The 23,401-nt window shown below is 37.3% G+C and overlaps 5 protein-coding genes across 6 annotated transcripts; 2 read left to right on the top strand and 3 right to left on the bottom strand.

Annotated features, from left to right (window-relative positions):
* The first annotated feature begins 38 nt into the window (after nucleotides 1-38).
* On the top strand, nucleotides 39-4,059 carry LOC103318806 (oligopeptide transporter 1-like). Its single transcript, XM_008220244.3, has 7 exons — nucleotides 39-271; nucleotides 722-1,164; nucleotides 1,401-1,498; nucleotides 1,758-2,330; nucleotides 2,563-2,830; nucleotides 3,017-3,199; nucleotides 3,304-4,059. Exons 1-7 carry the CDS (start codon nucleotides 211-213, stop codon nucleotides 3,922-3,924), a joined length of 2,247 nt encoding a protein of 748 aa, XP_008218466.2. The 5' UTR covers nucleotides 39-210; the 3' UTR covers nucleotides 3,925-4,059.
* Nucleotides 2,443-6,249, bottom strand: LOC103318816 (pentatricopeptide repeat-containing protein At5g66520-like). Of its 2 annotated transcripts, XM_008220255.3 has the most exons (2): nucleotides 4,226-6,249; nucleotides 2,443-2,813 (listed from the first exon to the last, which is right to left on the bottom strand). In XM_008220255.3, exons 1-2 carry the CDS (start codon nucleotides 6,106-6,108, stop codon nucleotides 2,795-2,797), a joined length of 1,902 nt encoding a protein of 633 aa, XP_008218477.3. In that variant the 5' UTR covers nucleotides 6,109-6,249; the 3' UTR covers nucleotides 2,443-2,794. The 2 variants fall into 2 exon arrangements, with proteins under 2 accessions (XP_008218477.3, XP_088899240.1); XM_089043114.1 differs by lacking the exon at nucleotides 2,443-2,813 and having other exon boundaries at nucleotides 4,122-6,246.
* Nucleotides 6,250-6,701: 452 nt separating this feature from the next.
* On the bottom strand, nucleotides 6,702-8,921 carry EMB2731 (ER membrane protein complex subunit 8/9 homolog). The gene is made up of 5 exons (XM_008220267.3): nucleotides 8,575-8,921; nucleotides 8,274-8,420; nucleotides 8,117-8,176; nucleotides 7,149-7,312; nucleotides 6,702-7,060 (listed from the first exon to the last, which is right to left on the bottom strand). Exons 1-5 carry the CDS (start codon nucleotides 8,779-8,781, stop codon nucleotides 7,030-7,032), a joined length of 609 nt encoding a protein of 202 aa, XP_008218489.2. The 5' UTR covers nucleotides 8,782-8,921; the 3' UTR covers nucleotides 6,702-7,029.
* A 1,714-nt stretch (nucleotides 8,922-10,635) lies between these two features.
* On the bottom strand, nucleotides 10,636-13,382 carry LOC103318836 (RNA-binding (RRM/RBD/RNP motifs) family protein). Its single transcript, XM_008220276.3, has 6 exons — nucleotides 13,216-13,382; nucleotides 12,887-12,927; nucleotides 12,394-12,557; nucleotides 12,083-12,182; nucleotides 11,780-11,949; nucleotides 10,636-11,507 (listed from the first exon to the last, which is right to left on the bottom strand). The coding sequence occupies exons 1-6, from the start codon at nucleotides 13,269-13,271 to the stop codon at nucleotides 10,986-10,988; spliced, it is 1,053 nt and encodes a 350-aa protein (XP_008218498.1). The 5' UTR covers nucleotides 13,272-13,382; the 3' UTR covers nucleotides 10,636-10,985.
* Nucleotides 13,383-16,542: 3,160 nt separating this feature from the next.
* GIP1 (GBF-interacting protein 1) lies at nucleotides 16,543-23,104 on the top strand. Its single transcript, XM_089045481.1, has 9 exons — nucleotides 16,543-16,806; nucleotides 18,030-18,073; nucleotides 18,478-18,583; nucleotides 19,294-19,429; nucleotides 19,568-20,091; nucleotides 20,349-20,616; nucleotides 20,855-21,152; nucleotides 21,737-22,192; nucleotides 22,349-23,104. The coding sequence occupies exons 1-9, from the start codon at nucleotides 16,638-16,640 to the stop codon at nucleotides 22,622-22,624; spliced, it is 2,277 nt and encodes a 758-aa protein (XP_088901607.1). The 5' UTR covers nucleotides 16,543-16,637; the 3' UTR covers nucleotides 22,625-23,104.
* The last annotated feature ends 297 nt before the right edge of the window (nucleotides 23,105-23,401 follow it).

A 23,401-nucleotide genomic window follows, 5' to 3' on the forward strand; every position in this document is an offset into this window, starting at 1 on the left:
TTAGTTTTGTATAAAAAGTGGTCAGTAAGATGGTCAGTAAATATGTTGCGAATAAACTCCTTTCTTCTTGAGAAAAGAAAAGTTCTGAGTATTGCGTGTTTGCTTTATTTGTAGAGCGTAGTCTATATCATTGCAAGCTTGTTCTTTGCAGAAGCCTAGCGTGCACATAAATGGTATTCTTTGAGAGAGAATAAAAGGAGGCAAAGAAAGATGACAGTCTACGAAGATGGCGACGGTGAAACCAAGTCTCATTCCAAGATCCATGTCAATGGTAAGTCCCCCTAGCAAACGTTTATGCAGAAAAGCACTAAAAGCAAACATTTGTGTGAAATGTAACACTAGGTGACGGTGTTATTGTCACATGCCCCAAACAATTACTTAGAAAATGTTTTTATTTTCATTCTATATATCATCGTAATGATAAGATATATAGGCTAAATATCGTTGATTGTTGAAAAATGTAAAAATACCATATTAAAAACTTGACAAAAGTAAACTGGGGTGAATCCACTGAAAATAACACCGAAACATCTTGTGATCAAACGTCACACAGCTATGTTGGTGACTAAGTTAAGAACACTATCTAGTAGTCCATTGATTTGTCTCTCTGAAATCTTAAGCTATCATTTTAGCTTTCTATTTTCCAGAAATTCAACACTTCATCAATCAAATCTACAATTGATTAACTGATGTTGTCAAACATTTGTTGATGCAAAAACAGATGATGAAGTGGACGACAACCCAATTGAGCAAGTTAGGCTAACAGTTCCAATCACAGATGACCCATCAGAGCCAACCATAACATTTCGAACATGGGTGCTTGGCCTATTATCATGCACCACTCTTGCTTTTATCAACCAGTTTTTTGGGTACCGCCAAAATCAGCTCTTCGTTTCCTCAGTGTCTGCCCAAATTGTGGTCCTCCCTCTTGGCAAGTTGATGGCTGCGGTCCTTCCAACAACACAATTTTCAGTCCCCTTCACAAAATGGTCTTTCTCATTCAATCCGGGGCCTTTCAGTATGAAGGAGCACGTTTTGATCACCATATTTGCAAACTCTGGATCCAACAGTGTTTATGCAGTTAACATCATCACAATTGTCAAGGCTTACTACCACAGAAGTATTCATGTTATGGCAGCCTTCTTGTTAGCTCACACCACTCAGGTAAAAAATTTACAAGTTGATGCAAGTTGGTTCACAATGCATTAATGGTTGATAGTAATCCACTGCGCGATAGTACTGACACTGCAGTTAAAAAGATTACATGCATTTACATTACCAGTCTTTATTTCTTCGAAACCTGCAATCTTTTATTTGGTTTATTTTGTGGCTCAACATTATTACGTTTGTGACAAAAATAGTCAGTCACATAAATTTTTATGTGTATGAAATCTTTTCAGATGCTTGGATATGGATGGGCTGGATTATTCAGAAGATACCTTGTTGACTCCCCTTACATGTGGTGGCCCAGTAATTTGGTTCAAGTCTCTCTATTCAGGTACTTTAATTCAATTTGTCAAATTGAAACAATTTTAGCTAATTGAGTCCGTAATACCGTACTACATTATAATTACTCAACCCGCACTTAAAGTTCTGTGTTTCCAATTTCCTCTCCACCAATATCACTTATATTAAAAAGAATAATTCATCAACATTTTCTTTTTTTCATGTTTATTTCTCTTTCTTGTCTTGTATATAATTGTGAAACACCAAATTAATTAATTAATTAGTTAATTTATAATGTGCATTAATGGCAGGGCATTGCATGAAAAGGAAAAGAGACCCAGAGGAGGCCGTACAAAGATGCAGTTCTTCATCATTATTTTCATAAGCAGCTTTGCTTACTACATTATCCCAAGTTTCTTCTTCCCCTCCATAACAGCTCTCTCCTTAGTCTGCTGGATTTGGAAGGACTCAATCACAGCCCAGCAGATTGGTTCAGGGCTCAAGGGCCTTGGAATTGGCTCTTTTGCCATTGATTGGTCCACCATTGCTTCCTTCTTGGGCAGCCCCTTGGCCTATCCAGATGTTGCAGTCATTAACATGTTGATTGGCTTTACTGTGATCTTTTACATTGTTACCCCCATCATCTATTGGACCAATACATATGATGCTAAGAGGTTCCCACTATTTTCCTCTCACACTTTTGACTATGATGGCCAAACCTACAACGTCAGTCGAGTTTTGGATGAGAAAACTTTCGATATGAATTTGAAGGAGTATAGCGGTTATAGTAAACTCTACCTCAGTGCCTACTTTGCCTATGGCTATGGATGGGGCTTTGCCACTCTCACAGCTACTATTTCACATGTTGCACTCTTTTATGGAAAGTAAGTTTTTCCGGTACTGGCCTACTACATTCATTCCCGAATCCTGAATCTCGAGTCCCAAGTCCTATGTTAAACGTATGTACATTAGTATCAAGTGTCCGAAATCAAAACCTAATCCAACACCGGACTTGATATATAATAGAATGAATCTTATTTAAGTATGACACAATCTAATTTCCTAAACTCTGCGATGTTTTCTTCCTCTTTGTGTGACATCATGCATCATGAACAGAGAAATATGGCAACTGTGGAAGAAGACGACTGGTGCAATGAAGAATCAGCTTGGAGACATCCACATGAGAATAATGAAGAGGAACTATGAATCAGTCCCTGAATGGTGGTTCCAAACCATCCTTGTTTTGATGGTTGCTCTTGCCATCTTTACTTGTGAAGGTTTCGGCAAACAGCTCCAACTTCCATGGTGGGGAGTTTTACTAGCTTGTGCCATTGCACTATCTTTCACCTTACCCATCGGGGTTATTGCTGCCACAACAAACACGGTATGATTTTGGTCATTTCATTTATATACAATCGTATCGCACGTACTCTTTTGTTAGATTGAAAACACATACGTACATACATGAATATGCCTACGAATATCTACTATATGTTCAGTATTTGGCATAATTCTGTTTCAAAGACTCGGTAGTAATTTTTCATTTTTCATTTCAACATCTATTGTGCAGCAACCAGGCCTCAACATAATTACAGAGCTAATTATCGGGTATATGTACCCAGGGAAGCCTCTTGCTAATGTGGCTTTCAAGACCTATGGATATATCAGCATGTCACAAGCACTCATGTTTCTTGGTGACTTTAAATTAGGTCACTATATGAAGATCCCTCCTAAGGACATGTTTTTTGTGCAGGTAATTATCAAGAAAACTCCATTTGTCACCATTTGTTTCAGTTGTTTTTCTTATGTCCGATATAATGGAACATATACACGCAATTTCCCTTTTTGTATGTTCAGTTAGCTGGAACACTGGCAGCGACAAGTGCCTACTTTGCCACATCTTGGTGGCTTCTGACAACTGTCGAGAACATCTGCAATCCGGCAAAGTTGCCAGAGGGGAGTCCATGGACATGTCCTGGTGATGATGTGTTCTACAATGCTTCAATCATATGGGGAGTCATAGGGCCACTCAGAATGTTCACTAGCAAAGGAAACTACCCAGAGTTGAACTGGTTCTTCCTCATCGGCCTTTTGTCACCCATTCCCGGTTGGCTGCTCCATAAAAAATTCCCCAATAAAAAGTGGATTAGGCACATAAATATGCCTGTAATCCTTGGAGCAACAAGTTTAATGCCACCAGCTAAAGCCGTAAATTTTTCGTCATGGTTTGCAGTTGGAATTTTCTTCAACTTCTTTGTTTACAGAAGGTACAAGGAGTGGTGGGCTAGGCATAACTATATCCTATCAGCTGCTTTGGATGCTGGAGTGGCCTTTACTGCTGTTATCCTATATTTCGCCCTCCAATCCAAGAATATTATGGGACCAAAGTGGTGGGGTCTGGACCAAGATGATCATTGTCCATTGGCTAAGTGCCCCACAGCACCAGGGGTAGTGGCCAAAGGGTGTCCAGTTTTTTGAGATTCGTCAAAATCCTCTTTGAATGTATGCCCATTTAATTTTGCATATCTTAGCTGAGTTTTCTAGTTTCGATGATGAAGAAGAAGATGTAGCAGCATAGTTATTTAGTTTGAATAAATTAAAATTCAGATTTTAGTCTTGTGCAATTAAATAGTTTGTTTATTTTTCATAATTTGGAACCAGATATGCAAGCATGCTTTGAAACTGAAATATGTTGCATATAATCTAAAATTCAATGTCTTTGAAAATGATGTTAGTTGAACTATATAATGTTCTTCACTAGGAGTCTAGATCCTCCTACCAGTAATCCCTGCAGGAACAAGAACCATCTTTGAAACAATGGAAGCGGTTCCGGTCACGCACGACTATCTCTCTATTAACAATTGCTGATATAAGTTTGAAAGCAGCATGGCAGTCCTCACAAACACGAAGATTCTTCAAAATGCGAATTGGTGTTCCAGGTCCCGTGTTCATCAACCCAAAAACCAGCGCTAATTTCTCGCTATGGCGATACAGAAATTTTTCCTTCTGATCCTCTTCCATGTCTAGCAGAACAACTGAGGTGTTAGGCACATAACCCTTCAGCTTCATTTTTTCAACTAGTTTCTCCCACATTTGGAAGATCTCCTGAGCTTGAGGATGGGCTTCATCCCCAGCAACAAACTCATGAATCACCCCATCTACTGTGATTGAACTCCACCCAGGTGTCTTCTTCACCCCTCGATCCCTCATTAGCTTTCTCACTCGCGCTGTGTCTTCCCACCTTTGTGCTTCTGCATAAATGTTTGACAAAACCACATAGTATCCATCATTAAGTGGATCTAATTCAGAAAGGTGCTTTGTTGCTTCTTCAGCCAGTTCAACGTTTCTGTGAACTTTGCATCCACCAAGCAGAGCTCCCCATACAATGCTATTCGGCTTGATAGGCATGTTAGTAATAAACTCATAAGCCTCTTGAAGGAGCCCTGCCCTACTCAAAAGATCAACCATACAACCATAATGCTCAATTCGAGGAACTATACCATAATCATTAGTCATGCTGGTGAAGAATTCACGACCTTGATCCACAAAACCAATGTGGCTACAAGCATGCAAGAGTCCAACAAAGGTTACATCATTCGGATCCATGCCTATCTGAATCATCCTAGAGAAAAGTCTCAAAGCTTCCTCAGCTTGTCCATGCATGGCAAGCCCTGCAATCATAGCTGACCATGACACAACCGTTCGTTCTTTCATCCCATCGAAAACTGTACAGGCATCCTCCAAGCATCCACATTTGACATACATCTCAATCAAAGTGTTGGAAATACGAGCATTTCTGCTAAACCCGCTTTGGTTTGAGTACTCATGAATTCTCCTACCCAAACCCAAGTCACCCAAATCAGCACAAGCCGCAAGAACAGCCACTACAGTCACCTCATTTGGCCTCACCCCAGCCTGTTCCATCTCCAAAAATAGACTAATAGCCTCCTTAGGCTTCCCGCATTGGACAAACCCTGAAATCATCAAAGTCCATGACCTCACACTTCTTTCGGGCATCCGTGAAAACAAATCATAGGCTTCCTTAATATCACCCCTCTTTACCAACTGGGTCATCATTATATTCCATGTCACGACATCTCGTTGCGACATTTTATCAAACAACAACCGAGCGTCCCGCACTTCACCACACAAAGCATACAAATTCAAGATCATATTCATCAAAAACAAATTCGACTGAAACCCAAGTTTCTCCACATAACCATGCAAAACTCTACCATTGGAAACATCCAACAAACGCGTACACGCCTTTAGAACAAAAGACAGAGTGAAACTATCAGGCAAAACATGAAAACTCTGCAACTGATAAAAAAGCATAACTGCATCAATGGGATCTTTGCCTTCGGCGAAGGCTTTCAAGCACGAATTCCACTCCAAAATCTCAGGGTTTTCGAGGTGTTTGAAGATTTTCTGAGCGTAAGAGAAACTGGGATTGAGAGAGCAGACGAAGGCGATTCGAGTGAGAGGGAGGGAAGTGAGAGGAGTGTTGGTTTTGATGAGGTGGGCATGGAGTTGTTTGAGCTCTAATGGGGAGCTGAAGTTGTGGAGAAGATGGGTTGTGAGGTTTTGTGAATTGGGTCTGTGAGTGTGAGAGTCTGTGTGGTTCAGAGGAGGAAGATGGAGGGAAGTCACAGTTGAAAGCATTTCAACTGTTGAAGGTCGTTGAACTCAACGGTTAAGTTCTTTTCACTTCTAAAGCTTCGACCTTTGTGTATGTTTGTGTGGGAGCATATATATTTCGGCGAATAATGAGCGCCACATGTGGAAAAGAGAAATTTCTTAGGTGAATTACTCTAATTAAATTCTATTGAATATCTCCATAAATCAAGGGTCCGATTCCCAACAAATCTCTTTGATCAATTCTTATCATCTTTTTGAGAAAAAAAATAATCCTAATTAAATAAAGAAAATTCTCCAAGCAACACACCTTCATGTATGGGGCTTGAACACATGGACAACCTCTTGATGAAAAAACGGAATACATGAAAAATTATGTATATAAAAACATAAGATCTCATTTGCTTAGATTATGTACATAAAAAAAGTATTGGTTTTCTACCTTCCTAACAAAATCCCTTTCACATTATGGTTTTCATGTAGATTTATTTGGCCATAAAACCCAGGTATAATCGCGTTCAGATTGTTGAACGACAAGCAACTTAACATTGTGCCAACAACACAGCATGGCATTGGCATCAAATACCACGCCTTTCACTAGCTGTTCAGTCAATCACAAATTTGATACAAAGAAAATATAACATTAGGCTCAAAAATGACATTTTGTTCCGATTCTACAAACATAAACTCCATTTTAAGTGATCAAGAAAAGAACATACTGAAACTCTTTAGTATCAAACATTAAAGTATACGAGAAGATAACTGATATCCGGTTGTTTACATCTCGAAAGTTTCTTACAAACAATAAACCAAGATTATGGTCAATCTGTCCGATTTCTCTGATAAGTCATCCCTTGTCATCTGAAACCCAGCATGAGAAACTGAGTTGAGCATGAAGACATTTGTAATATTTGAAGAGTAGCACATATTCTGACAGCAATGCGAAGTTTACTTGAACAGTTCTGGGTTCAGCCAATCCCTGTACATTACATTTCCAGTCAACTACAATTTACTTATCAATATGAAAATTGGTTTAAAATAAAAGTATAATGATGTATCGCACTCACTTGCTAATGTCATCAAGGTGATCATCAAAATCTACAACATCCTGCCATTTTTCAGTTGAGATATAATCCAGTAGAACAACATTTGCTGATGGCTCCTTGATGGTTAACTGATTTCCATCAGAGCCGATTAACTTCCAAATCCTAGATGCATCCTTCGTGTAAAGCTGAAGGTTTTTTTAAACGTTGAGAAAGATTAGGAAGGAGAATTTCCAGGACAAATTACACTGAAATAAACAACCACATAATACGAGATTACACCAGGGGAGAAAGACTACCTATCCAAGCCCATTTGAACTTTATAAATTAGCTGAAAAAATAATGATTTCAAACTTGATGTTTTTGTTTGCCGAATAACATTAATTAGGTATTAACCAATTCCTTCAACAACTCTATTGAAATCCTTTCCGAACATTGTAAGGATACTGTAAGATGTTGAAAAGCAGCTCTTCAAGATGCACTGAACTGAAATTCTATTCAAAATTCTGACAGCTTTTAGGGAAAGGAAAAACCATGGAAAACATTAGTTTCCCACAAATAATGTAGAGCAAAGATTAGCAATTAGAAAAGTTTGATGTTTGTGCATATCCGCAGAAAGTAGGTGGATTCTGGCATTGCCAATTTCGACAAATAGCTCATGAAGCGGAAGAAACGCATGTATTGTTAATCCACACCAATAACTCCAATCTCCCCAAAGCAGTATTGTTAATTTATAGTTACTAGAAAAGCGAAGAAACACGTACCACAAACAAATCTTCTCTCATTTTGTTTAACTAATTACCATACTACAAGCAGTTCATACACTAAAGATACTCATACACCCATCATATAATATAATTAATATAATTAGACAAAGAAAATGATCAATGCTTCTTTCATTAGGAAAAAGATCAATGCTTCTTCATACCCAAAAAAAAAGAGAAAAAAAAGAACATATTACAAGAAAAGAAAAAAGAGTTAAAGGTACGCACCTGCATTACGGGGCTCCGGTCCTTAGTTCTTGTCAAAGCTTCAAGCTTCCTGTTGTCTAACTGAAAATGGATGAAAATACATAGAATAAAATTCCATATCAAACAAGCAGCAAACAAACTACAAAAACAGAGGTTCATGGACGAACGAATCACACACCAAAAGAATTGCGGCTTGAGGAAGGTAGCGATAGATGTGATCGCCGATGTTCTTGGCAATGCCGCCGAGCTCGTGATCGTCAAACCTCTCGTTGGCATGAAAATAGCCCACAATGCTCACTCCTTTAGCAGCATAGTGCTCCTCTATCTGACCCAATTCAATCACAACAACAAAAATTAAATCTCTTTTCAAGAAATTCGAACTCTGTTTGTTTCGTGGGAAAATTCAATTTAAGATTTTGAAACCCTAGAGGGAGAAGTGTGATAAGAGAGAAAGAAGGAGGAGGGTATGTGGGAATCACCAGGATGAGGGAGATCTCGAGCTGGGGAAGGAGGCCGATTTGGGAGTGGAAGAGAGGGACGGAGTCCGTTATCTCGACGGCGTCGTTTTGGGAGGAGACGCGGCCGAGGAGGACGGCGTTGACGGCGGAGCTCTTGTGCTTGAGAGCGTGCAGAACCAGCTTTATGTAGGCATTCTGTGCGATCTCGTATCGTAACTCGCCACCCATCACTCACTGAGTTGGACTTCAGTTGCTGAATCGCCGGCTCAACAGAAAGTGAGAGAGAGACTGAGAAAGCAGAGCAGAGAGTCCAATTTTTCAGTGTTTATTTTTTTGAAGTTTGGGGATCCAGACGATGTTCCACGAATATTATTATGTAATGCTTCTAATATATCTCTCTCTTACGCGGTGTCTTCCTTTTTTTTATCTTTTATCTTTTTTTTTTTTTGGTGGTTTCATTTTTGCTTAGGTGTCATTAATTTTTGTTCTAGGGATGTTTTCTGTATCATATTAATTATATGGTCATAAAACAAAATATCAAGATCAATAACTAATGCATCAACCAGTTAATTATTGGTATTTCTCTTCCAAATGGTTTAAGTAACCTCAAATTTGAATTCCTATAAATAATAAATAAGCAAAAAGTAATGAAAATATTATGTTATTTTATGATCATGTGATATATACTATAGGAAGAGAGATGTATGCACTCGGAATAAGCAAGTCACTCTCAACACCACGAAAAAAAAATCATATGCTAATCATTTGAGTTACAATCCTCTACACTTTTTAAAGAAAGTTTAATTCAGATTCCTTAATTCAATTTCCTCTCCCAAACAATTGCACATTACCCTCTCACGGCATATTAGTGAATCGCAAATGGTTGCTATTTAAAAGTTTAAAATCACAAATCACATGCAACGAGAAACAACTCGAGCAATTCGCATTGCCCAAATTTGCTCAAAAATTCTCTAAATTGCTTGTTTGAGAAAAGAGACGAAGGCTATCAACTTGCTTGGAGACGTAGCTTAAAGCATCAAAGTTTATATTGGCAGACGGAAATTATTCAACGAAGGGAAAGACGGCCCAATTCACGCAAAATCAGCTGCATTTAATCCTCTTTTTCTTGTCTTTTTTGAATTTCGTCCTCAAGTTGTGCGACACTTTTCACGTACAAAATTGAGCATGCCGAGCATTCATCAGAACAATTTTTGCCGCATTTAGGCCAAAAAGAAGGGGGGAAATGATATAACAAGGGGCATTGCTGCAAAACCACCGAAATGTGTGCCAGAATCATTTGGGAGGAGGGAGCCTTCGCTTCTCCAAAGTTGAAAAACTTTTAGAAAAAAACAGGAGGTACTTAAGCAATTTCTAAAATACAATCACGGCCAGTGTGTCAACTTGAACACAGAAGGCCTCAATCACCCAAAAGACACCAAAAAAACCTAGGAAAATATGTCAAAGTCGTATTTGCACTTCACAAAATCGCCGTCAACAGCCAAACTGGAAAAATAGCCTTAAAGGGTACATCTTACATAATTTATATATCGTTTATAGATTCACTGATGAAAGAATATACGGGGATAAGAAACTGGTAAACATGATTTCAACAGAAAGCAGCACATGAATTAAAACAGTTATATAATGACTGACTGACAACGAAATTCAAGGATAGAGATTGTTTCCACTTTGTGCCATGCTATTTTGCAGAGCGTTTAATTTATCAATAAAAACCACCAGTATTCCCAGAGTCCCATCCAAATTAAACTTGGTTAAGAGCAAGCATCCGGGTAATTTATCTATTCTTCACAACTAATAGAAGAACCTTAACAGAAACACAAGTAAAAGTGCCAATGCCACAATGGTCATTGCTAGAGCTCTCAATTTATATCAATTCCTTGTTATCTTTTTAACTAATATTTCAAACTAAAAGACATTTCACTATGAACTCCATCATTTCGGACTAACTAGCAAAAGAAGACATTCCAACATGCACCAACATAAAACTATAACACGACCAACTGCTAATGTAAACATCACAAGCTAGGCTAAGCAGATAATTAAATCATTAGAACATCTATCTAGATCACTAAGTAGATTGTAATAAACACCATAATAAGATGCTACAGTCTACAACATACTAAATTGAAATGAAACTACAAGACATCCATAGCAGACACCAAGTGCTTCAATCTTCAAAGTTTTTCTAAACCATACAACAGAGAAGTAGTCTAATAACTCTTCAGACCTTAAAAGCTTCCCATACTGCAATCATAGGAAATCTCTAGTAGTTCCAAGAAGTGCCTAAATGAGTGCCAGAAACAAATCTAAGCAACCTGTGCCAGACTTCTATGGCAAAGCTTAAGCAACTGCATCGAAAATCCTTCATTACTATCTTGCATAGGGAATGTACTGACTAGCGCCTTCTATATCTATCTTGCATAGGGATGGTACCGACTACTGCTACTATAGCCCCCCCTTCCATACGGTCCACCTGCTCCGCCATAAGTAGCACCAGGACCAGAGTCATATCCACCACCATAGTTTGAACTCCCGTAACTTCCATAGCCTTCACCACCTCGGCCATAACCACCTAAACCACTTGCACCATAACCCCCACCAAAGCCACCACCATAGGGTCCAAAGCGACTACTATAACCAAGGGAAGATTCACCTCGATAGCCACCTAAGCTACTGCTGCCAAAACCCCCATAACCACCGCCAAATTCTCCACTATCGCTACCATAACCATAACCATAACCACCACCATATCTACCACCAAGACCACCTGGTGTCCTATAAGGGCCAGGGGCAAACCCTCCATCAAAACCACCATAAGAACTGCCATATGCACCAAAGCCATCATTGAAAGAACGAGCCCTAGAATTGCTACCATATGCAGGAGCAGGTGATGGATTTGAGGCTTTCTTTGGTTCAGCTTTCTTGATCTCCACCTACAACAAAGCAACTTAGTTAACCTAGTTTATTTCGAAATGGAGCTACTGGGATCACCCTTTCCCGAGAAGATCTATACCTGTAACAACCTCCACCTAAAATTAGTTCCAAATCACTAAAGTGAATTATTAGAATAACTAATGAAAATGAAAGATAACAACCCTTTAATGCATAGATTTAACAAAACAGGAGAATGCAACAATTGATGCTCCATGTCAAAAAGGAATCTGTGTACATGCTGGTTACCCAGAGACCATCTAAACAAGCTCACCTGGGTACCCGCCATATCAATCATGTTTCCTTTAGATAATAACTCATCTACAACTTCCTCACTGTCAAAAATTACAAATCCAAAGCCTCGAGAACGATTGGTCTCATGGTCTCGTATGATCTGGTGTTCTACCACTTTCCCATACTTTGAGAAGAAGCTTTTCATCTCCTCTGCACAAATTCACCAAGCCAAGTAAAAAGAAAATAACATGATACCGTAAACATGCTTTATTAAGAGTTGGAAAACATTTCAGTGTAAAACTAAAAGTTTAACATAAAATGAGAATAAGATATTAGAGCATACCCTCAATGACTGATGATGGGATTCCACCAACAAATATCTTCTTTGTCTTAAAATCCTTTGATTGCCCTTGTCCTTTTGGAATTGTTCTCTTGATCTCAACCTGCTCAAATTTCATTCAGTATATAGTAATACCGCTAAAAGAAATAATAAGTTGCCTTTGACTAAGCATGTAGGTTCTGACATCACTATCAATTGGGTAAACATCTTATATAAAATGTAAAGCCCCATAACGAGTAATAGCATCTATCTATATTGAGCAAGTTCGTTCATAATAAACCACAGAAAGACACAGTCATAAAGAGCTGCTTTACCTGCTTGCCATTGATAACATGAGTTTCCTCAATAACTGTGTCAACAACTGATGGATCGGCATAGGTAATAAAACCGAAACCCCTTGGCGTACCCGTGAAGCGATCTTTCATTATCACTGAGTCCACTATCTCTCCATATTTCCCGAAGTGCTTAGTAAATGTAGCTATTGATTTGATTTGCACAAGCAATTAAAACAAAATAGAACGCAATACATCAGTAACAAAACCATACCCACCAACCAAAATCCATAGCTCAGAAGATATGGCAAATAATAATTTCAATCCCATCTAAAGTCCAATAGAAAGACAAAAAGTAGCCATAAGTAGTCCATATAACTCACTAGTTTTCATGCTACACATTTTCACCATATGAGTAGAATTTAAATTTCTTTCTTTTCCCAAAAAAAAAAAAACTAGCTAAATAACTTTTCTGAACGCAATGGAAATGAAAAAAAAAATGTAGAATTTTCTACTTCAGAAAAAGAGCACTCACCATATGTAGTGTCTTTTGCCAATCCACCAATGAAGATCTTTCTGCACATTTCAAATCAAATATCACAACCAATTAGAAGAATAAAAAAAGTGAGGAAACGCAGAGAGGATCTTACAAAGGATGCATCCATGCTTGAATAACGAGAAAATGAAGGAAACAAAAGGAAACCGAGCTAGAAAAGATAAAGATACAAAATTTTCGCTTCTATTTTCTCAGATATATCCAATTTTCTCGAGAACCAAAAAGAAAACAGCTAATTTTGGTGTGTTTGAAGAGAGGAAGACAGAAAGAGAGAGAGGTAGAAAGAGATAGAGAGAGAGGAGACAAACCCAGGGCTGGCGCCATCGCCTGTGTGAGGATGACCGGCATTCGACTTCGAACCCATTGCGTTTAATATCGGATTTTCTCGGGAAAATTTGAGAAACGGAAAGTAATGAGCCGGGAGATGCGAGCGAGCGAGAGAATACAGATTAGGGTTTTGAACTTTTGAGTGGAGAATATTATTACATCATATATATAATATATATGTACAAATATTGTATACATCAGAAATTTCAAATTTGCCCCTCATGAAAAGGAAAAATACTACGTACACCCACCACCACGCGGATGTGGCTTTCCGTTTCTGTCCATCGCCTTTTCTGTTCATGGTGAAAATACCAAATATATGGTCACACGCCGCTCTAGACTATACTGTATACAAGTAGGGTTTTGGGACTCCGTTTCTAGGAAGCACTCATGGTTACGAGCATTTTTATTAGAAGTTGCACATAAAAGCGATACTGAAAATGCTTCTTAAAAAGTCACTTCATGATTCAAAACTATCTTTAAGTCTGTTTTTTTGTCAAACGCTGTCATGAGCACTTTTAACGATTCTAGAAGTAGTTTTGAATGATTATCATAAGCCATTGAAACATTTTCCTTTTTTAGCTTTGTCCCTACAACGTTAAAGACTTTTTAACTTTTTTTTTCTTCAATATTTCAACTTATGATGGATGTCTGTTTTGTTGTAATGATAATGAATCTTTGCATGTACTTTGTTTTTTTGTAGTAATTAGAGAAAAGTTTATGTCATTATGTATTCAAATTGTCTTTAATACTGAGAGGAAAGAGGTGTGGTCTTGGTACATTGAGTAGTCAAGGCTTAATTGCTTTAATTGTCGTGTATTGAATGAACAAAGTCGCATTTTATGAAAACATGTGATCTTGTGAGATTTGATCCAAAAAAATATTGTATGAAACTGTCTAAACATATGCTCGAGAGTTGTACCTTACTTGTGTGTTAAGTTTGCTTGGAAAACCTTTCCTTTATTGAATTTTGGCAATTACACATTATTTAATATGATAAAGCATGTAATTTCTTCATGGCCAAAACAAACAAAGATTAATGTCTCCCTCTAAGAGTTGTGCCTTGTGTCTTAAGTCAATCTATTTGTTTATCTACCAATTTGGTAGGTTATTAATCTAGAGTGAATTAGTCAAGATCTATCCTATATGTACTTAGCAAAAAGAAACATACCAACTTTTATATGGAGTGCTGTGACAGATAGAAATCAATTTTCAATCATGTATCCCATTGAAAATGATGGCCACACACGCTCATGATAAAACAAAGTTAAGCGTTTGGTTTGCGGAAATTAATTCATGAGACATCAATCCCCATTTATTTTTTTAAAGAATGAGAAATGTCATTTATAATGTTTACTAATATTAAGAGCATAAGTTGAGGACAATATCGATGTTGCTAGTAGTGGGATATGGGTATGTCCCTTTGAAATCATAACATGGTATCAGAGCGGGCCAGTTGACTAGGCCCGAATCGAATCTGAATCCCCGAATGAACCTTGAATTGAAACCCCGAATGGAAAAAAAAAGAAAGTACCTGCTTGATAGTCGAAATTACGAAATGGAAAAAACTGAAGATTGTTTCATCTGATAGTGTTTAGCAACCAATTCTCAAATAGGTTTGGTGTTGTGTGATAGTGTATTGGGGTTTATCATATGCATTTTTTGTAGTTAAATATGGTGTACTTAGTCAATTTTACATTTTGATTTAAATATTAGGATGTACTTATATCATAGGGTGTAATTAATTAATTTTAAGGTTCGTTTACCAACATTCTTAGGAAGTATCATTTTACATTATTTGCAATATTTGTATGTGCAATAACAGGAAACAAAATTCGTTTGGTTTTTCAATTACATTCTTATTATAAATGTGCAAGTAACGTTTGCATTGATATCTATAAATATCATTGTAATTTGTATTTGTTATTGGGGGCAAATAAGTCATAACTTAATTAACGCTAGCCTTTTTCATAGGAAACAAAGCGAAATCTAAACTGGATGGAGGCTTCATTTCCAATCATTTTCCCACACATCACGAAACCGTAACATGAAAAATGAAATAATTTTTCATTTGCACAAATATTTTCGAGCAAACCAAACAGCTCCTTAAAGTAGAGTGAAAAAATGTGGATAATAATGTGGTGCACTAGACCAACATTCTCAACGAAAAGGCCATATTAGAGAGACTATCGACCAACTTGTGTATTATCTCTCTATTAAAGTGGAGTACTGCCCACCAATACAATGGGTCTCACTTCTATTAGAAAAATAATATACAAATTGGTCTTCCTAACATTTTCCATAAAAAATATTTCAATTATATTTGCTCTTGAAAAACCTTATTGGAAACCTTTTTTTTATTGAAAAAAACCCTAAAGCCTATGAATCCATAAAAGGAAACAAATTACCTATTTAACAAATAAAATTGCAAAATTATTTAACAAATAAAATTACAAAATTATTCTTTCTTTTTTGGAATTACAAAATTATTCTAAAGTTACTTTAATCTCCAATAAAATATGAAAATGACCTATTTGTGCTGCTATTTCATTCTCTAATTGATTCTATTTTATTCTACAACATGATGTTCTTGGGAAATAAAAGTGATGATTTATTTTTTATTTTAATTTTTAGAAATAATAAGATTGAAAGCTAGAATTTAATCTATCCCACTTGAGTTAGAGGTAATTGTTAGAACTAGATTTGTAGGAAAGAAAAAAAAAACTATTTAACCAAAACCAAATGCAGTATTTGAGTAGACACGCTAAGCATTTTAGTTGTTCATAGGTGTAATAGAAACTGTAAACTATATTAGCCATTCATTACGCGATTCATAATAATCAACGGTCGTGAATTCTCACATACATTGTGACGTGTAAATATAAACCGTTAGGAAAATTCAACTAATTAATTAATAGTCATTTATATGATATCAAATGTAGAAGTCACAACAGAAAGTATCCTTTCATGTAATTACCCCTTCATCGAACGTGGTCTATTTTTCTCACTAGCCTTTTCGGACCTCCCCAAAAATTTCCAATTACATCTAAAACCTTAGGAAAAAAGTAAACACAAATCTCTATCTCTCTCTCTCTGAAGTCGCTCTCTGCTGTCACTGTCTTTCTCTCTCTATTTTCTTACCTTTTTGCCCTTTTTGCCCTTCAATCCCAGAAACAAACACAAATCCAAATCCCGTATCTCCCAAGGTTCCATGTAGGCTTGCCCACAGCCCAGCCCCATCATAAAATTTCCAAGTCCTTCACACACCAATATATGCTCACCAATATAAATAGAGGGCCCCTTTATTATTGAGCTGCCTCTCTCTCTCTCTCTCTCTCCCAAAGTCTCAATACACAAGACACAAAAAACACTCTTTTCTCTCTTTCTCTGTCTCAAACATAACATGAGCGGCGGTGGGGAGACTAGGGTTTCAATCCCAAGCAATGTAAAGGAGACGATCCAGGACATCAGAGAGATCACCAAGAAGCAACACAGCGACGATGAAATCTACGCTGTGCTCAAGGAGTGCTCTATGGATCCCAACGAAACCGCTCAAAAGCTCTTGTATTTAGGTAAACGGATATATTTTCTGCATGTCAGTATGTGTTTGCATTAGGGTTTCGATTGATGGGTGTTTGTGTTGTGTGTTCTTGGTGGGGAGTTTTGTGGGGTTTGTTTTATTTTGGCCATGTGATCGGTGGTTTCTTCTGGGTTTTGATTTTTCTTTTATGGGCTGCGTCTGCTTCTTGAGAAAAGTGAAGATATGAAAGAAAATTGAAACATTTTTAATCAATTTAAGAAGAGCACGAGCGTTTGCGTAGTTGAGAAGAAGCTTCTTTGGTTGTGTTTCTTATTGCTTTCGGTTTGGTGACTTTGTATTTGGGTGGGAGTGGGACTGTGTTTAAAGTTTGTGTTTTATGCTGATTTCTTTACTGCAAGATTTAAAATTCCGGCCCACAAAAGCTAAAAACTGAAATTTGGTATCCCGTCAACAAATATTGGTAAAAGTTAATGAGAATGGTAATAAATATGTTATTTTCTTCGCAGCAGTCGATATCGAAGCTTTGCAATTTAATTTGTCACGGTTCTTTAATCAGATTTGAAAGCCTACTCTGCCGAAGCTAAATTGTTGAAAGTGAAAGATCACTTGGTCTATTTTTCTGCATTGATCATTAAAATATTTCAATGATGCTGGTGCTTTTCTGTTGTTTACATTTATATGCTCGTGTGCGCTTCCAAATTTTGCTTTTTATGGGCTTTAATTCATTAGTTAGTTTCTTTTTAATCTTAATGTTGCAAAGTAGTTGTGAAGTCTACATTTTAGAATAGGATATGATATGATTTGTCATACAGTGCACCTTGGTTTTGATAGGACATTCTTATCAGTGGACTCGTATCTCTGATAATAAATTGGTTTATTTGTCAACTACTATCTATGCTTCCTGAAACAATTTTATGGTGACAAATTACTACATAACTAGGACCTCTGTTATATGCATGCGACTTTGCCATTTAATTTATTCTGGTGTTTGGTTTTAAGTGATTGAAATATCTGGGATTCACAATTATCTTCCGCCGCATATAAACTTATGACCTACATGCCTGAATCAGATTGCTCCTTCAGTTGTCTTACTGCAATTATCTTGTCTGTCTTTGCTTGTGTCCCCTCATCATTGTTTTGTAGAAGTTGTCATGCATATTACTCATGCAGCATGTAGGGATCACATACCATATCATGTAAGATTTGTGTAGTCTGAACTACTGAAGATAATGATCTTATTGTTTGGGTTGGCAGATACATTTCATGAAGTCAAAAGGAGAAAAGATCGGAGAAAGGAGGTAATATCTTGTGTTCTTCTATAATCTGAAGGAGGCTTTATCATCTTAATGTTGATTACAGTTTTAAATAATTGAAAGATGTCTTTGGAGTAAACCGGTGAACTTGGCTTTACAAGCTCGGTGAGGCTGTGAAACAAAATTATTTCTTCTCCATCATCCATGTTTTACTTTTATATAGTTGGAAATGGAATACTTCTCAATTGGGTTGTATGGATATATTCAGGCCAGTTATGATTATTAATTTTCCATTTCTTTTGATTTAAGAGTTTCATCAAATGACATTTTGAGTCCTGCTTGCTGTTCAAGTATAATAATGATTAATTTTGTCTATATCTTATTTACATTTGCGTGCCCATCTGAAGTTAGCTAGGCTACTTTATAATTCAATGTTGTTACTGTTCCAGCTCTTGAAAGGTAGAGCATCTGAAGATTCTAGAATGCCACCAGGCACACAGAGGCGAGTGTCTAGGGGTGGTGGCCAAGGGAATTATTCTTCCAGTATCTCTTCTGGTAAACTTTCAATCTGTTTATTACATATATTTGCACACTTAAGATTCAGCTAGGTCTAGATATTTTTGTATGTTTATCTTTTAGTTATTGTTTAAACTCAAAGCATTATAATCCTCCACATGTCCTCCATATTGGCCAGTTAAGATGTTCGTTTGACCCTGTTCCTTTGCTTAAAGGAATAACTCAAATATCTCTAACCCCTCCTGGTTAATGATAGCTGTAGTGGTATTAAGCGTGCTGAGAGAAACTGAGCATAAGAGAACCTCTGCAGACTAATTTTTTAAAATAATTTTTATTCTGTCAGTGACTGCTATGGTGTCACTATGTGACCTGGAAATAGAAAGGTGGGTTTTGCGTGAAGTTTTTCAACCCCTTGAAAAAAGGAATAGATCACTAGAATGCTGATGGTTATTGGATGAAATCTGACCATTAATCAAAATATGTAATTACTGATGAGATTACTTGCTCTCCCCCCCCTTCTTTCTCCCTTTTTTTCCGTGTAATCCATTAAATGGTTAGTGCCTATAATAAATACTTTGCTTGAAAGTATTTATTTGATTTGAACAGTGTCAGCAGATTTCAAAACCAAGTTTGTGCTGCAATTGTGAGGTTTACTAATTTTTATTGTTCTATGGGTTTCTGCTTTATGTTGATGTAAAGTTGCTTCCTTTTGATATAAATTACCTTCTTGTTTTCCAATTAACTTTCAGATGCTGGTGGTGGGAGGAATGCTTCTGCTCGGAGGGAAAATGGGGTCAATCATGTTGCAGATAGAGGTTCTATGCCCTCTTCTGTTAAGCCAGTTATACAGAAAACGAAAAACATTGCTGCAACTTCAATGCCAATGTAAATTTTTAGCAAATTTTTAATTTATGCCTTTTGTATCTATGAAGAACTGTTTTGTGTCCTAACTCTACTGCATGCTTGAGAAGAACATTGGGTTTTATTTTTCCTCTTAATTTATGATATATATTTTATCTCCAGAGCTTCAACTGGCACACCAAATGGGGTCACAAACCTATCAAATGGGAGTTCTATTCACAGTTCTGCCCCAAAATCCCCTATGGTTGTTGATAACAATGTTCGTGAAGGAGGTTCAGCTATAGATGTAAAGAAGTTGGGAGCTGCAGCATCTCGCCCTGCCGCTGTGACATCTACACCTACCTTTGGCTCACTGGATCATGAAAAGCCCGTGTCAATACCTGAACAGCTCCCAATTTCTGCCCCACCAGCATCTGCTTCCTCTGTTTACTCCTCTGCTTCAGATCCTGCTGTATCAAATCATGTTCAAGAAAACAAAAAAGGCTCTGTAGATGCTATTGGCTTGGAGTCGTCCAAGAGTGTAAAAGGGGCCTCCAGATCTGCTAATTCTGTGGTGGTGGCTGAAAAGAATTGGAATATTAAGCCTTCACAACCCCATTTTTCCTCAAATGATGATGGTTCCTTGGCCAAGCTGCCTTCTAAAAGTGTTAAACAGTCACAGTTAGAGTCTGCTGTTCCTCTGAAAGGTATTTTAACATGTTACACACTGAGAGTTGCCTTTTATTTTCATGCTCTCAGATGTGTGCATGTGTCGAAAGTTAAACTTAATTCATGAATGGGGTTTTCCTGCTTTCCTTTTCAATTATGTTATGTATCTGCCATTACTTTTATCAGCAGGTATTTAGTATCTGTTATTGTTATCCTTGTGTGTGCTCAGTAAATGTTATCAATTTTATTACTTTTGTTAGTAGGTGTTTTCAATTTGCTTATGTTTCTTAAACAGTGGTCACACTGGAGGTTGCAACCAACGCTGTTGAAGCTACTTCTCAAGTGCCTCGTGACTCGAGTCTCTCAGTTGCAAAACATGTTACTTTTCCAAATCATATCCAAGTCCCTGAAGCTTTGAAAAATGTATTGACCTTTGGAAGTATTGATGCTACTTTTGGACCGAGAGTAGACTCTGTTAATGGTACTGGTGGTGATAACTTCTCTATTGGTGCTGTTGAATCTTCTCAGGATACTGATGAAACCACTAAAGAACCTTCTCCTAGGTTGGTGAATGCTGTTTTCTGTGTATATCTACTTGGGTTAGTTTATTATATGAATTGTGCTTTTCTCTAATGCTTAATGATAAAAAAACATAAGTTTGAGTAAGATATTTATCCAGATTTATAGTTATAGTCTCTCTTCCATAGCATAAGTTCTTTATATTGCCTACTACAGGACCTTTGTATACTATGATTTTATTCTTTTGAGAAGTTTTAGTCACATTTATTTTATTTTATGCAGCAATGATATTTTATCCTCACGTGTGCAAGGAGATTTTTCTGAGAATCCACCATCAATACCTAACGTGCTCGAAAAGTCACCGCCTACAGAGGGTAATGTCTCTTCAAGTACAGACTCAAAAAGTGAACTTCCAAAGCAGGAGTTGCAGTTGCCACCAGAAGGTCCACAGAACCAAACTGCTCTACATGCCCCTAGCTATAATCTTGGGTTCTTTCCCCCCATGCTAGGGAGCCAGCTTTTACAGGTGGAAGGGCATGATAATCAGGCACATGAAACACCCCGCCTTCCAAACTTTGTCGTAAGCTCTTTAATTATGTCTTATTAGTTATTTATCTATTAAGGTTGTCATTTTGTTTTCTTTGGCATATCAATGATCGGTTCTTGATTTGTTTAGACTTTGTGGGGACTATATCTTCATATGTTAGTTGTTGACCTTTTCCATGGTAAATATAAGTGGTTTAACTTTTACTGAATGGACTTATTTAATAATTTGAAAAGTTTTCTAGTATTGATATATTCATTCAGTTGCCATATATTTCTTTTAATATCTGAAAATAAAGGCACCATGTACTTTGTTGATTGTTGACGACGTGTATTGACATTGCTATTGTATTGCACATATTACTCTTCAGGAAATACATATAGTTAACCAATGTTGAGTAAATTTATGGTATCCATCAATAATTTCATATCCAAATATGGAGAGGACTAACATAGTTCAACTGTACTCTGTCAGTTACCAAGAGTAAATTTGTATGTGCTTTGCAACTTTCTAGAGCAAATTCGTTTGTAGTTGTATTTTGTGAGTTCCTTAAGCATTAGATCAATATCCATTTTACTATTTTATTTTTATGCTTCTGATCCGTGTATTTTGTATTGCAGGGTGGAAATTCTGCTGCTGTGCCTAGCCCAAACTCAACTCCACCACTGCCAAGCTCCATACCTGTCTCTCAGCAGTCAGTTCCGCTTTACAGGCAGTATCCCCCTAATTTCTACCCATATGGCCACTATCTCTCTCCATATTATATGCCACCAATACACCAGTTTTTAGGTCACAACGGCTTTCCTCCACAACCTTCAGCTGGGAACGTATTTCTACCACCACCACCACCACCTGCAGCAGCTGCTGCTGGGGTTAAATTCCCTCTTCCACATTTCAAGGCTGGGGTGAATGCTGGAAATCCAACTCAATATAGTATTCAATCTGGTGGTTCATTTATCAACACCCCTGGTGGTTATGCTCCTGGTTCAGCAGTTACATCTGGAAGCTCTGTTGGTAATGAAGATCTTGGAGCATCTCAATTGAAGGAAAATCATATCTACACAACTGGACAACTGGTTGGTCTTCATTCTGTATCTTTAATTGAAGTTTTAATTCCCTTGCATGCTAACAAAGCTTCATCATATTAGTTGTTCTTCCCTTCTTGTTTTTCTTATAAAGTTCTTTGTCTGCACTAGCTAATAGAATTCCTTTCTGGTGATTTTTTTTCGCAGACTGAAGGTTCAACTGTTTGGATACATGCTCCGGGACAAGATATGTCCAGCTTGCAAGTGAGCTCTATGTACAACCTTCCTCAGGGGCCGCGTCTCACCTTCTCGCCCATGCAGGCTGGGCATGGTGGCATGGCTGGAATTTATCCACCTGGGCAAACGATTGCATCTCCAACATTTCTGCAACAGTCCCAGGCTGTGGCTGGAGCTGCTGAAACTATAGGACCACAGTCTGCTGCTTATCAGCAGCCTCAACATACACAGATGACTTGGAATTAGAACTTTTGATTTGGCAGAACTTTGCTGAGTGACGACACAGAAACACATCTTCTGAGGATCGAGTTAAACTGGGAATCTGATATCTGGCATGTTTTGAGTGTAAATATGAAATGCTGCCCAGACATTTTTGGAATATCATCTTGACCATCTGAAGTTGAAAGAAGATAGGTTTGGGTTTTTCCATGGTTCATCTTTTATTGTCTTTTGCTTTCCTCATCTGTTCTGTAGCGCCTAGCCTCTTAGTAATATTTTTTTTTTCAAAAAGAAAAATCTCTTGGTTGGAAATGAGTATTTAGCTTTGAAACTTAGTAATTCCTTTAAGATGTTATAGGAGAAGTAAGAGAAGAGGATGATAGAGTAGGGGTGGGATTTTCCAATTTTTCCTTTCTGATGTCTCACCTGTATATTAATGATAGCAAAGAATGTCATATTATACGGTTGTAATTGGTCTATGAGAATTGGCTTCTCTGTTTGGTTTCATTTGACAATTGTTTTTCGCTACCAAAAATTGCAAGAAAGTACCCAAAAAAAATAATTCGAAGAGTACTCGTTTCTTAATGGCTATCATTTTAAAACTAAAATTTACCAGAAAATGAAAAAAATTAGATGGCATCATACTTTTCGCAGTATGAGGATGAGTCGTATAAGTTAAGAATTCAACACCAACCAACTTAGCTTTAAGCAAAAAGACGGAAAAACACTCAAGATTAAACAAATCCATCATAAATAAAGCAATAAGGGTCAAGGGGAGGATAAAATTTTTGTGAAGACATGTTC

Source organism: Prunus mume, linkage group LG1 (assembly GCF_029339155.1).
Source record: "Prunus mume cultivar Tortuosa linkage group LG1, ASM2933915v1, whole genome shotgun sequence".
NCBI classification, from domain to species: Eukaryota; Viridiplantae; Streptophyta; class Magnoliopsida; order Rosales; family Rosaceae; genus Prunus; species Prunus mume.